Source organism: Labrus mixtus, chromosome 2, assembly GCF_963584025.1.
Source record: "Labrus mixtus chromosome 2, fLabMix1.1, whole genome shotgun sequence".
In the NCBI taxonomy this organism is placed as follows: domain Eukaryota; kingdom Metazoa; phylum Chordata; class Actinopteri; order Labriformes; family Labridae; genus Labrus; species Labrus mixtus.
In genome coordinates this window covers 9,390,640-9,404,999 of record NC_083613.1, presented here as the reverse complement: position 1 = coordinate 9,404,999, position 14,360 = coordinate 9,390,640, and the positions used below count along the sequence as shown (strand labels likewise).

Below are 14,360 nucleotides of genomic sequence, written 5' to 3'. Positions count from 1 at the left end.
CTCTACAACACAACGATACCAAAAACTATGGCATCTGAAAGGATTAAAGGTTTATAAACGCATGTCTCTGATATTGAAATTCGTAACCCTGACAAAGGTGGGATTTATTGGCTTTTTTAAACTATTGTGCTAATCAAGCTACCGCCTCAACATTCATCTAGCCTTTTTTCATTTGTCAGTAAACTTTGGCTACTTTTGGAATACCTACCACCATAAACAAGAATAGAGAAAACCATGTATAGTGCGGGAACCACATTGAATTATGTACTCATAAATTAATTTAAATTACTCAAATTAGCTTAATCAGTTGTCACAGAGGTTTGTCTGCCTCAACTAAAGGTAGGTGGGAACCAAATACATAGTTTTAAAAGTCGGATCTCATGTAGATGCAAATACATGTCAAAAAAGTTAAATACATTTAAAAAGATCTCATCACAGAAATTCTCAAATATAAATATTTATTGTGATGATTCTGTTCATAATCTACAGTAATAATCAAAAGCAGACATGGTGTAAACAATAATGTAAACAATTATTAAAGGATGCTATAGTACAAGGGCAGTCAGTAACACTGCATCAGCTATAAATGTAGTCATATTTGTTCTCTAAAAATGTGCGTATTCAATTAACAGCATTCATTAACTGTATAAGGATTCAATTAAAAAGTGCAATTATTTCATTTTTCTCATCAACATTTATCACATTTTGACAGTACACTTACATTTCCTGGGTGAAATACTTAAATCATGGAGATTATATTATAAGCTACATTCACTTTGTTATTTCAGTAACATTGACATGAAGTCTTTTGCCAACCATAGTGTTAAAGTTGTGGTGCAGATTGTCACGGGGAAAAAAAACACATAATAGACCGACCCACCTTTACACTCCACACTGGAGATATGCCAAAACAAATCAGCAACGCTCTAAGTGGTTTTTTTTTTGCGTGTGGAAACGTATTTCCGGATGATAGCATTGTGTACTCGGGCTATTACACAACCTGTTTATAGCTGACTATGATCGACTCGACCTGTAGTAAATCTGTAAAAATAACCATCCTTGAAATTAATTGGTTTTAGGCACAAATGTTTCTATAATATGATACTGTGGTTGGAAAATATGACGCTTTAGCCTGAAGGCATTATCTACAGTTAACACAACAAGTGAAGCAGTAAACTAGACAGTCACAACAACCACCACCTTTATGTTAATCTATCAATCAATGTAGTCAGATATTGAACTTTACCATTGTACAAACCTGAGTGATGCTTATTTTTTTTTATCAGTATTAGTGCACAATGACTCTCTTTAGAGGTGTATGTTGATACAGAGGTATGTTGATTTCACACGATGGCGCAAAGACTGCCTCTTCAGCTCTTCCCCATCATCTTCAAGAGAAGCTACAGAGCAGGGAAATAATTCAAACATCACTGGTATAACTAAGTAAATGTCTACCATTGACCGTAGGTCAAGGAAAAGAAAACGTTCTAGAAAATGGTATCAACATTCATCATGATCTTAAGCAGCTGCTGTTTGTGTGCATGTACCTTTGTTAGATGATACTCTCCATCAACCAGTTGCTCGATGATACTGAAGTGGTCTGTATTAGCTACATCCTCCAAGGTCACTTTAAGACCTGTTGCCTCCACAGTCTGTGAAGGCAGAACAAACAGGTAAAGTGAATTACATCTATTTCAAAGCTATAGCTCTATGTATCTTAATGAAATGCCATTGTGAATCATTTACACATTGAAATTTAGTCTGTGAATTTGTCAAGGTCTCACACTGCTGTGGTTAGGACAAAGATTACAAACAAGAGGCATCAGAAAAATCATTGCTAAAAGGCTAATGTTAATAAAGTTTTTCATAAAAAATGCTCACAAAAATATCTGTAGGTAAATATTTGATACTTCATATTGCTCTGGTTTGAATATCTGTGTTTATGACAAAACTGCAAACTAAAGTTGAGCTTAAAGAACTGACATTTTGTTTATATTCTATTAACCAATAATTTTTTTTTACCACTTTTTAAGAGTTGTTTCCCCTTTAGTTCTTGTTTTTTTTCAAATGGGGTTGTATGATGTAATTGTCAATAGTAAGTGTATTAGCCACAGAAGATGCCAGTCATTATGGCCCTTTTATTAAGAAACCAGCCAGAGTACCCGCACAGACGCTAAGCTATACATCGCTACAGAAGGGGTCACTTGTATCACTTAATTTAACAAATGTAAGAACGTCTAACCTATACACCAAAGTCGGTGTAAGTGTCACTATATTTAGAAGTTTTTCAGATCATTATGTTACCGTTAGAAACTTGCCTTGTTTAAGCATTATCTCGGACTCTGTCAACGGACCCAAAGAGCTACAACTGTCATGAGTGGGTCTTGGTAAAAACAGTACTTCAGGACCTTTCAGGTTCAAAGGATACCAGCAGCTAACATAATGTATGACAGTTCCCTTACTTCTGAAAGCCAGTGTTTTACAGACTTTCTTCAGTTTTTGAAAATAATTTGGAAAAACCAAAAGTGCCGAATTAAATTTGGAAGTACATTTTTGGATGTCATTTTTAAAAATGTCACCAAGACTGATTATTAGACAACCTATTGTTGACACAAACTGTTTATCTTATCAAAACTAGGGTTGCAAAGGGGTGGAACATTTCCGGAAACTTTCCAGGGGAAGTTAAGCAGGGGAATTTTGGAAATATTAATATAAATCAAAATTTTTAAATGTATTACCCCATAATATCATCAAAACTTACTTCACTTTATGTAGTCCACGGGCTAAAATGTGTGGCTTCAATAGTCTTGTGCTCTGGGCTCAAAAGTGTGGTTCTAGAAACCATCTGTGGAGGAATGCACAGTGCATGTAGGGGGCATGGGCCCTGCAGTAAGCCGTGTGCAACGTGCATGTGATTGAGGAATAGCATAGATATTCAAGTGTACTTGCATGAAATCTGGTTGTTTTAGTCAAGATTATGCTAAAATATATTTTCCCCAACTATATTTAAGTTCCCTGTTAAGGGCCAACCTTCAATTTAGTACATTTCTGTTAATTCCCATGGAAAGTTTCCAACTTTCCCAGATATTTGCAACCCTAATCAAAACACACAACGTTTAAGAGCTGCTGGAGAGGAAAACTGAGCTGGACTAACAAACTAGATCTCAAACTGGAATGCACTATACAATTCATAAAACAGTGATTGAACGAGGCAAAATTCACGTTAACTTTTACACTATAGACCTGAACAGATGATCAGTGCGCTGCAGGCGGAAGATCTAATGTGTGTTGCATCTGCAAAATACTGCTTAAACAAAGTGGCTTTCTGACAGATAAGAAATGCTCTGAAAAATCTAAACAGGCAAACACGCTTTTTAAATAAAAAAAAAAATTGCAAAATTATGTGGAAAAAGGAATCCCATCTGCAGCGACGGCCTAGCTTCTGTGCCGATGGTTGCTCAATAAAAGGCGCCATGATGACCGTATGGCAATACACTTACCATTGACGATAACCTTATACAACCCCACTTTAAAAAAAAAAACGAACTGTCCCTTCAGCAGCAGTTCTTTTCATACTTCTTTAGTGTCATTTAAATAGTGATCAGGCTCATTTAGCAGCACTGACTTTAAAGTAATCTTCTGACTGCTTGCGAAACTCGGGGGAGTCGTTCTCAGCGACGGCCACGACGATGTGGCAGCTGGAGGAGGAGAGTTTGAGCTGAGGGACCAGCTTGCTGGGGCTGTTCCTGACCGCCACCTCCCTACAGACCGGAGACAACAAGAGGGGTAAAACATTAACAGGCACCAGCAGACCAGCAGAGGACAAATCACACTCACAGTTTAAGCCTGTCACAACTCTCTGTGCTTATCTGGAACATGATCTCTTTCTCTGATCAGAGTATTAAGATTTCTTAACTTGTCATTTGAATAAAAGGAGCTCACACTGTAGTATCCTGAAAAGATTAAGCAGCAAGTATCAATACATTAAGACTGAATCTGAGAAGTCTGTATAAAACTTCTTCACACACAAAGGGATTCTAGCCCCCAGGAGAAAGAAAGACAGAAACATTAGGATTACTGTGATTAATTAGTTTTAGGAAGAAAAAGCAATAATCCATTTACATCTGATTACAGATTAAAAGATTAAAGCCCTGTTTATCTGGTCAATAATCAGATTATACCCCTACTCTTCCAAGAGTATCCCCAACAATTTCACATTGCTCTCATACGGCTTTGTTAGAATCATGCTGAACAGTTTAGTTGTTTAGGCCAGATATATTGATCTTTGTTTTCCCCACGGTTCTTTTACTTGTCAAAACCTGGAGCCTATTTTACCCACAATGCAACTCAACTACCAACAGTCTGATCATCCTAGGGGCCGCTCACACAACATTAAGCTGCTACCTTCAACCAGAGATGAGGAGCTTGAAGTCTTCATCAACAGAAGGTGAACTAGAAGTCACTTAAGGGAACTGATCAGTCTTCACACAGTTCTTTCTGGAGCCACACAAGGCTGTTTTTAATCAACACCTTTCAATTCTGAGTGTCTGAATTGTGGATTTGCTACCAGAGACTGGGCGGCACTCCCCTTGTTTCCATTGTTATTGCTTCTTCTTTTAGTCATTGACTTCATGTTACTAATTTGATGGTAGTGATGATGATGATGATGATGATTATGATAATGATGATTCTTATTATTGCTATCACATCAGGGTTTATTTGTGTGTGGCATTTTCTCCCTCTGTCCTCTTTCTCTCCACTCTTTATTACCCATCCACCCTCCGATAGCCTTCACCAGAGAGACACACACAACACATGAATATGCCCCTTTTTCTGGCCTGTACTCATTGTAATAGTCTTTCTGGTGTTGTTTTGTAAGTGTATTGTCTGTTGTCTTGCGATAAATAAGTAAATAAAAAACTTTAAATAACTCTGATGTTCAAAACTGGCAGATTTTCCTTTAAAACAATATAACAAAAGTCTGTCTTACTTCACTACTTCACTTCACTTGCACCAATCAAGCCCATCTAGTAATGGGGACTGTTAAGCTGTATTTTTACAGGTAACGTTTTCCAGACCACCTCGTGTGATTTAGAAGTGACCCAACTCTCATCCCTTTTTCCTGTCAAGCATTTTAAGTGGTGTCTGTTTCTGACCTGAATCTACTGACATTATCTCTCAGATTTGATGTTAAATCTCTGCTCAACCTTGACTTCATAAACTTTTATTAGGATACAAAATCATGCATGCCATCATTCTTTACGTGGACTCTTTTTTGGCTTTCAGCTTGTTTGAGTCAGTCTACATGCTGTGCATCAGGATGAGCGTCCTGATTATCCACTCAAAGTGATCACCGTACTTCTCAACAGGGAGAAAAACTTTGCAGAAAATGTAGGACTAGAAATCACTATATGCACAATAATTATATTACCACATAACCTCCATTTTTAACAAAACACTGAATATCATTTTCAGGATTTTTTGTATTCCAAAGAAAGAGGCTAATAGGTGTCAGAGTAAGATCACAAACAACGAGAGATCTCAAGGTTATTCAAGGTCCATGCAAATAGAGCTGTGATTTGTGACATCAGTTTACATGCTACACTCTTGTCGTTATACAAATAACCATATAATAAATTCACAAATAAAGACACTGATTGATACAAATTACATTCTTACTCTGTCATCTTCAAAGGCTCGTTTACGTAGGTGGCCAGGATGGGCAGGAGATCATATATGCCACTGACTAGAAAAGCACCTAGAAGACAAAAAAAGAATCATATATTATCTTTGCATCGTCATCTTTGTCTAGATCTTGTATTTCTGATTTATGTTTTTGAGTCATGAGGGGCCAATGTCTGCCGTGTCTGTCACCTGTGCTGCTTCACTTCACCCTTACCTTTGATCGGAGGAGTGATGCTGTACTCGGACCAATCAGTTGAGAGGACCATGGCCGCCAGGTGAGCTCCAGCAGAGTGACCGCACAGGTACAGACCACTGAGGAGAGATGAGTGACAGCTCATTCAAAACACACAGTGCATTTGTGATGATGAGAAGGATGAACTGGACGAGGTCAGAAAACAAGCCTAGGCACCTGATGTGAGAATACTGCTGAACAACAGACACGACACTCCTGCGGACTTGAGACACCATGAGGTCCATGTTTCCTGAAAAAGAAGGGAGACAGGCAGGAAACCGACATTCCCAGGTCAACTCCAAAAACATGTTTCCCGAAACGACATTTTGAGACATGTAAAAACCTGCACCTTTAGGGGCAATGTCATAGCCAACTGCAACCACCACTACGCCTTTGTCAACGAGTGGAACAGCCATGAATCCTGACTCCTCCTTGCTGTGTGAGCCAAAAACATCAACATTAAAAAACTTAAACAAAAAGATATTTGCACTGCAGTCTAAACATGTACCTGAGAAACTGCCAGTAGCCTCCATGTATGTAGATAACAAGCGGGACATCTGAAACAGAGGGAATCAGTCCTGTTAGTCATCATGGGTTCTGCATGTTTGAAGCCTGACAATGGGGGTGAGACTGGTTGTCATGGCAGTCACACATGACATGTCCGTACCCAAAGAGTTTGTGCTGGGTATGTAGACATCCAGTTTCTCTCCATCTCCCTCTCCATACGGCACATTGAGCAAAGTTTGAGCCAGACCGCGGGCCTGCTCCGTACCTGAACAGAAACAAGGGGAGGCTGTGTTAATATAAAAACAGGGGGGGGGGGGGAGTACTGAATTCATTTAGCTTTACATTATTCTTGTCATATTTCTGAGTTTAGTAGCTCACTGTTAGCAAAGTGAGCTTTTGGCATCAATGTGATTTAGTTTCTTGATACGTTAGGTATTGAATTAACTGCCTCAGACAAATTCAGGCATTTCTATTCAGTTGTTTAATTCATAATCTGTGTCTAATGGGGGCCACATAAAAGCCCTCGGGTTTGAGGCCCCTGATCAGGAACACAACATCCCCTGTTCAAGTCCGGCTGGGGAATTCTGTTGCATGACATTCCCCATCTCTTGTCCCCCAACACTTCCTGTTATTCCACTGTTGTCAGCTCTCTAATTAAGACATTAAATAAAGAGGGAGGGGTGACATGCTTTAGAGACCCTCATTTTACAATCATCACCTTCACAGTTCAGACTAAAAAAACCTGACACATTATGCTCACCAAATGTAATAAAGAGCAATAATATTTAGCATGTGTTTATTTATTTTTAAAAAATGCTTACACCCATCATAGATATAAAACCGTCTAGAAATTGCCACAAATTAAATTTAAAAAAATGTTTACAGTAGCCATAAACATAAAGACAGATTTTGTTTCAAACGGTGTTAAATGTAAGAGTAATCTGTCAAAGCATGTCAGTCAAAATATCTTTAAAAACAAGTTGTATCTAGGGTTAAAATTATTCACATGGAGCCAGACTTTCAAAGGGATACAACACTTGGCATTACACCTGTGTTCGGCCTGCCTATTCGCCACAACAGGATTTCTGTATTGTTGCGTATTAGCGTGGAGCTTCAAAACAGACCGACCTTCCTTTAAAGCCTTGACGTGAGCCTTGATCACGTCGTCTGCAGACATCCTGTGCGACCACCGGCTGGGTGAATACTGCCTGTCGAGCTCCTGTCACACGGGGAGACCACAGTCAGCAGGGCGGCCATGAAACCCGAGCGCCACACCACCATGAGCCCGGTGGGAGACAACAGCGCCCTCCTCTGGTATTATTAGACCTCTGCTCCATACATGTGAGTATAGGGCGTCATTCTTTTAGAAAACTTCCTTGTTTTTTGTACAAACAGGAACAATTCAATATTTTGTATTCAACTGTATATACACAGGTGGGGAAATAAGCTGAATGTAATTTAGCCTAACCAACATATGATGGCAAATATTATGCTTTCTAATAAAGCCTATAGCTGGGCTACCAAACAATAACATCCTGCTAACGCAAAAAAAAAAAAAAAAAAAGGTCAATCACTTACATCTTTTTCCATTTCAGTCCAGTGCGACATTTTCTCTCTTGAAGTGACTGAACTGACCGCAGGTTTCCTGACAGATAAATCTGTGCAACATGTGTATACAGCAGCTGTCCGACTGAAGGACTGAACTTTAGACTCGTCACCTGTAGGCCTGCATACAATTTCAAAGTAAAAGTATCGGAAAGCTTTCTGAAGCTTTACCAACAGGTGTTGGGACCATGCGGAGAGAGAAAATGTAACCGGAATATAATCTTCACCTGTTCACTTTACTGAATGAACCATGTGAACATGTTGTGTGACAGACTGACTGTCTCCTCTTTCTTCTTGAGTGAAGGAGTTGGCAAACCAAAATAAAAAACACAGGAAGCTACAGCTGCCTTTGTAGGAAATGAGAGTCACGGAGTTTATTTGGCGTTCTGAAATGAAACTCTTAAAATATGGGCTTTGCATTTGTTTGAGGTGCAATGCTAAAGGATATGATGAGCTTTGCGTTCTTTTTAAACAGGGGAATAGTTAAAAATCATAATAGTGTGCGTTACACAGATAAAGCATAATACTAATTGACAGGGATTTTAAGCTTTTGTTACCTGATCAAGAAGTACTGTTTTAAAGATTGGACTCATACTGTATGCTGCATTTCCTTATTTATGTCTTGTAGAAAACCAACAGCCCTTTACACAATAGCCTTATTCAATAAAAACAATATACATTTCACAGGGATAACATAGTTTGAGCAGCATCAGTGTCCTCTGTAACCTTCACTGTCATATACTGCCTCACTGCCAGGGCTTCCTGGGACACTTTAATAGAGCAGAACCATGATCATAATTATGTTAAAAGTAACATCTGTACTTTCAAAAGTTAAAATGTTGGTTTTAACTTCAATTGGTCTGACTCTGTTAACATGTTTGACGATGTGTTTATTTTTTATTTCTGTGTGTTTTTTTTCAGTCTTTTTCCCACTATGGCAGACAAACATAGATTTCCTCTTTGTGAAATTTCTCATAGCAAATTGGCAAACAAATAGAAAATAATTAAAAAAAACAGCAATAACATGGCATTCTTCTCTTTAGTAAAAATTGAATACAAGATTCTACATAAACCCTAAATATTATACTGTCAAAATAATCACAGTACAAAAATCCTGAAATAATACACCTATAACCAAATGATTCACCTTATATTTAATAGCCCATGTTTAAGTCTTTCACATCACATAGTCAGATATAAATATAGGCATTAAGTGTACATTATCATACCCCCTAACTAACATGTGCAGTAACTATGCCTCCTTATTAATGTTAAAGTTATTTTCCAGTCTTTGCAATAATTGCTACACACTTCATAAATGTTAAATAAATAAACCTACAGGTTGGATGTCTACATTGTAGTAGGGCTTTCAGCATGAACAAATCACGATTATTAAGGTCTGAAATAAATGCATCCATTTATTTAATGGCGATTTATTGCATGCTATTTTGTCCTTTCAGGTACACCACTGGATAAGCCTCCGCTGTGTCTCCCTGTAGTCATAGAGATGGAAAAAGCAGACACTGCTGCATCTTTGAATGACTCATTTAACTCAAAGAAAAACCTCATAAAGCTCAGCTGATCAGTCAAAAGTAGTATCCACCTTGTGAAATCATACATTTTTACTGTTACCTTTAGTTATTTTTATTTAGTTTTGGATCCGCCGGAAGTCCCATTTTCCGTTAACATTGTAACCTTCGATTAGATTTAGATTAAATTAGAGTGGGGTCAAGTGGTCCTTCACAGACAAAAATGTGAAAAATGATGCCATTTTCTGCATTTTGAAACATTTATAATCAAAGGCAGAATGGTTATTATTTCTTGATCAGTCTGAAAGTCTGTGGAAACCTCAGTTAAATCATGCAAAAATCCGATCTTTTCCATAGGCCTTCTTTAGATTCTTTTAATCTTTTTTTATATATATACCAAAATAAGGAAAATACCATCCAATTTTAAAAAACTGAGGGAGCACCAGCCCCCCCCCCCCCCCCCAGTTTGAATGGGCATGACGCCTATGTGTGCACGTTTATACCATGACTACAAGGTTTTGACCTTGACATACTTCCTTCGTTTCCAATAATCCCTGGCTGAAGGACGCGGAATGGGGCGGGGTCAGATATGGGCGTTCACCTACATATGAATGTCATGACCACAGACTGTAAATATTAGGTCATGATTTTAACATTTACAGAGTCTATGGTCATGACACAAACAGTACCACCTGCTAGATAATCTCGAGAAGCAGTCTACAAATATGACCCTATTCTTTCTGCTAAGGGGGGTGGAGCTAACTATGTAGACTATCTGGGGCTATCCAATGAGAACAGTGGCGGGGACCACTCTGTTTATCCGTCTCCGCCCCTCCGGTCGACGGCCAGGGTGTCACTGATTCTGATTGGTCACTTTTGCCGGGTGCGCTCACTGCGTCACTTCCTTGTTGAAGCCGGATATAAGCCACCAGCGCGGCATTTTCGAAGTTTTGTTAGAGTAACTGTATCCCACTGTAATAGCAATTATCTGTATATATATATTAATTTAATTTAATTTAACAAGTTTTTGTTAGCCTTTATTTTAAGTAAAAATGGACTGTATGGATTCTCCAAGAGTATTTCCAAACTCCCCAAGGAAAGCACGGGGACAGATTCAGGTTCGTAACTGGTTCATGTAAAAGTTAATGTCTTTATTTAAAACAAAGCCTCAGCAGAAAACCAGCAACATAGCTTAAGTAAAGGTGGTTTAACACATGGTTTGCTCTCTTCATGTGTGTTTTAATAAAGTGCTTTACGTTAAATTCAGGACTTTAAATGTTGCTGTCATCTAACAGCCCCTCCATTGTTGTTCGCAGGTCATCTTTGGGCCGATGTTTTCGGGGAAAAGGTGAGTTATTTCTGCACAGACATTTAACACAGAAGCTCTCCGTGCAGTGTGGATACTTAAAATGTTTGAAGTTATGTTGAAATAACATTGTAGTCACACTTTGCGCCAAGATATGAACCTCCCGCCAAATCTGCTGCATTGTTTACTGTGCACAGCTGTGACCATACAGTCCAATTAATAACACATGTTGTGCTCCACAGGGTGGTTTCTATAACAACACCTTTTATTACCACTTCATGCTGCTGTTGCACTTTTACTAAAACATATCGCATAGCTTTAATCACTTCCTGTTTGTGTTGTAGTATACTGTATTAAAAAGGCGGAAGAGCCACTGTCGTATAACTCAAATGTGCAGCTTCACTCATGTTATTTATTGTTGTCATTCACCTTGCAGCACTGAATTAATGCGAAGAGTACGTCGTTTCCAGATAGCTCAGTACAACTGCTTGGTGATCAAATATGCCAAGGATACACGATATTCTGATGACGGCATGGCAACACATGACAAGTAAGTTTTTTGATTATCTTTTTATTGACATATATACTTGTCTTTGTTTTCAGGGGTGAAGAATAAGGTCGATAGGACACTAAAAGCTTTGTGATCTTGCTCATCCATTCAGCTTTCTGTAGAGTAGAGTTTGAGTTCCTACAACAAATGAAGAAAGGTGGATGCATGGTGGGCTGAAGTAGTTTCTTGCAGATATGTCACAAATTGAAAATTAAGATGGCAGAGGGGTGGAGGGGGGGGGGATTATGAGGCTCGTGTGGATACACCAGTTAGTCTTTTGTCAAAACATGACATTAAAATCAGAAATGAATGAAGTAGGAAAAAGCATTAGTCGATTTTGAAGTGGGGAAGCAGAGAGAAATAATGTTTGTATACTTGATGCATGATGTCTGAACAGATGATGACCTCTAGTGGCGGGTATCTTGGGTACATTTTTTTGGGGTAAACTTAATATATCAGAAACTTGTTTTAAAGTAAAGAAACATTTCACGGCTGTTCGACTAGGGCAAAAAACCTGATGACGATCATTTTGATAGATATTGAGATCTCGATCATTACACATGATGACTCATCAATTTCACAACCCAGCAAGCTTTCAACACATTTTGTTTTAATAGTCAATTGAGTTTATTCTCTCTCTTTTCTGTCCCTCTTTTAGAAACACAATGGCAGCTGTACCAGCCAACTGTCTGGCAGATGTGCGTCCTCTGGCATTGAAAGCATGTGTTATTGGAATTGATGAAGGACAGTTTGTAAGTATCATTTATACTTTCCAACTTGTGTTGACTTCATGCTTACCTTACATAGAGACCCGGTTTTCTAGTGAAAGGTGTTAATTCAGCAGTACTAATGCCACACTAACTACTTCTTTGTATCACTGGTGTTCTTGTAGTTTCCAGACACGGTGGACTTTTGTGAGGAGATGGCTAATTTAGGGAAGACGGTCATCGTAGCTGCTTTGGATGGAACCTTCCAGAGACAGGTGAGCGTCTGTGTTAGTCGTTTTGAGCAGTACGTTTTTGTAAGTGTCACAGTGACATTTGCACGTCACAAACACTGAGTGCATACGGCTGCAGTAGAGAGAGCACCACTGTGTCTTTAAACGAAAACAAAATGTGCAAGAGAAGAAACGCATTATTCAGGAAAAGACTGAACAATCTGCACGAGTTGCAAAATAACAAAAAGAACAATGTGCTCATTATTCAACACAGACAGAATGTGTCTGTTTGTCCTTGTAATTGAATTTACCTCCATCTATTCAGTGGTATTTACTGCTTTTTTTTTTTTTTTTTTTGCTGTCTTGTGCATTCTTGTAGCCGTTTGGAAACATCCTGAATCTGGTTCCTCTGGCCGAGAGTATAGTGAAGCTGCACGCTGTCTGCATGCAGTGTTACAAAGAAGCTGCCTACACCAAGAGGATAGGAGCCGAGAAGGAGGTGAGAAAAGCCCCCCGGCCCCCCAAGTAAAGTCTCCATAATTAACCCTGAAGTGCTTCAACACATGTTTTCATGGGTCATGTTAGTCAAGTGATTTAACTTTCTTAATCCTGAAGGAAGCTCTTGTGCCATGTTGCTCCAACATTAAACTACAAGAAAGTGTAACACTAAAGAGCATCAAATATAAGTGAAATAAAAGACAAAGTAAAACAAGTGGATAAAGTTGAAATTCAAAGAAACCACGCCTAGGATAAATCGACGTATAACAATTTACGGTAAGTAACAGAGAAAGCCATGTACACTAATGGGATTAATGACAGTGGTATTGAAAGTTCAGACACAGACCCAGGCTCTGTTTGTGGAAGCTCCACATAGTGACCACACCATGATGCATGTGTACATTGTAGATAGCTTGAATTGTATTAAAGTAAATGTAATATAATTAACTATAACTTAAGTTCTAAATACTCAAACATCTTTTTCTTTAATTAAAAAATAGATAGATATGCTATCTCTCTTTTTTCATAAGCCAGAGCTGGATGGTTGTATTCACATCATGAAGGTAGAGGCCATTTTTTTAAACGGCAACAAGAAAAACAAGTTATGTCAACACACTCAATGCCACACAAATAACGTTCATTCAATCACAGCGTTTCCACCAGCGGTTTTCTTCAGATGATCTTTTCTTGTTGCAGTTTTTATAATAAATCATTTCTAAGATTATCATTTAGAAACTGTTTCTGATTTTACTTGGCAGATTGTTACAACTGGTTGACTTCTTTTTGATTGATTTGGATTTAATCTTTATTTTGAACATGTATTTTTTTTATTTTCTTTCCGAGACAAAAAACAAACCAACCTCACAAAAGATTTGTGCATAAGACAACTGTTGGTTCTAATTATATGTTTGAAAAGGCGTGGAGAGAAGTGTGAATTCATCTAATCCCATCCCCTCTCCATTAATCTTTAGTTAATAATTTAGCACAGGCTTCCTTTCTTAATCCTAATAACTCCTTCTCCATTTCCCAGGTGGAAGTGATCGGTGGAGCTGACAAGTATCAGGCGGTGTGTAGAAAGTGTTATGGAGGACTGATGTGCGACAAAGAGAACTGCGCCCCCCTCAGGGACGAAACTCCAAATAATGTCCATTCAACTAAACTCGTCGACCCCGGGTGTCCCAGGAAGCTTTTCTCCTCTCTCCATCTCTGAGCACTAAAATGAGACTGTTTGCAGCACCACAGATCAGAACATGGTTTTGTTTGTGTATAATTGGTACTCTCATTGTTTAGTGTTTTTATTGTATAGGACATGGCACCTGATTACACTGAGAACAACTTTACCAATTTATCACTCGTTATCATACTGTTTATTAATGTTTTTAAATTATTATTATTGAGATGTCATTTGTTCTTACTTACGTGTAAACTTTGACAGCATGGTTACAGGGCAGGACTAATTGTACACATTTCATGTTGATGTTTTTTGTACTGGTGCACTTACTGTGAGAGAT

General features: G+C 38.4%; 2 protein-coding genes across 3 annotated transcripts; one reads left to right on the top strand and one right to left on the bottom strand.

Moving 5' to 3' along the window:
- Positions 1 to 692: 692 nt before the first annotated feature.
- afmid (arylformamidase) lies at positions 693 to 8,284 on the bottom strand. 2 transcript variants are annotated; one of them, XM_061050589.1, is made up of 11 exons: positions 8,003 to 8,284; positions 7,553 to 7,643; positions 6,585 to 6,689; positions 6,426 to 6,474; positions 6,267 to 6,352; positions 6,095 to 6,167; positions 5,900 to 5,997; positions 5,680 to 5,758; positions 3,626 to 3,761; positions 1,548 to 1,652; positions 693 to 1,400 (listed from the first exon to the last, which is right to left on the bottom strand). In XM_061050589.1, exons 1-11 carry the CDS (start codon positions 8,030 to 8,032, stop codon positions 1,371 to 1,373), a joined length of 882 nt encoding a protein of 293 aa, XP_060906572.1. In that variant the 5' UTR covers positions 8,033 to 8,284; the 3' UTR covers positions 693 to 1,370. The 2 variants fall into 2 exon arrangements, with proteins under 2 accessions (XP_060906572.1, XP_060906582.1); XM_061050599.1 differs by having other exon boundaries at positions 7,553 to 7,752; positions 8,003 to 8,282.
- Positions 8,285 to 10,478: 2,194 nt separating this feature from the next.
- Positions 10,479 to 14,219, top strand: tk1 (thymidine kinase 1, soluble). Its single transcript, XM_061050537.1, has 7 exons — positions 10,479 to 10,676; positions 10,875 to 10,906; positions 11,301 to 11,414; positions 12,073 to 12,166; positions 12,307 to 12,396; positions 12,731 to 12,850; positions 13,880 to 14,219. Exons 1-7 carry the CDS (start codon positions 10,611 to 10,613, stop codon positions 14,057 to 14,059), a joined length of 696 nt encoding a protein of 231 aa, XP_060906520.1. The 5' UTR covers positions 10,479 to 10,610; the 3' UTR covers positions 14,060 to 14,219.
- Positions 14,220 to 14,360: the final 141 nt, after the last annotated feature.

Coding starts and splice junctions, on each gene's coding strand:
- afmid (XM_061050589.1), bottom strand. CDS start 8,032: ATGTCGCACTGGACTGAAATGGAAAAAGAT. Junction 7,644..8,002: donor GGACTGAAATGGAAAAAGAT/GTAAGTGATTGA, acceptor CCCGTGTGACAG/GAGCTCGACAGGCAGTATTC. Junction 6,690..7,552: donor CGTCAAGGCTTTAAAGGAAG/GTCGGTCTGTTT, acceptor GTTTCTGTTCAG/GTACGGAGCAGGCCCGCGGT.
- tk1 (XM_061050537.1), top strand. CDS start 10,611: ATGGACTGTATGGATTCTCCAAGAGTATTTCCAAACTCCCCAAGGAAA. Junction 10,677..10,874: donor AAGCACGGGGACAGATTCAG/GTTCGTAACTGG, acceptor TGTTGTTCGCAG/GTCATCTTTGGGCCGATGTT. Junction 12,397..12,730: donor ATGGAACCTTCCAGAGACAG/GTGAGCGTCTGT, acceptor GCATTCTTGTAG/CCGTTTGGAAACATCCTGAA.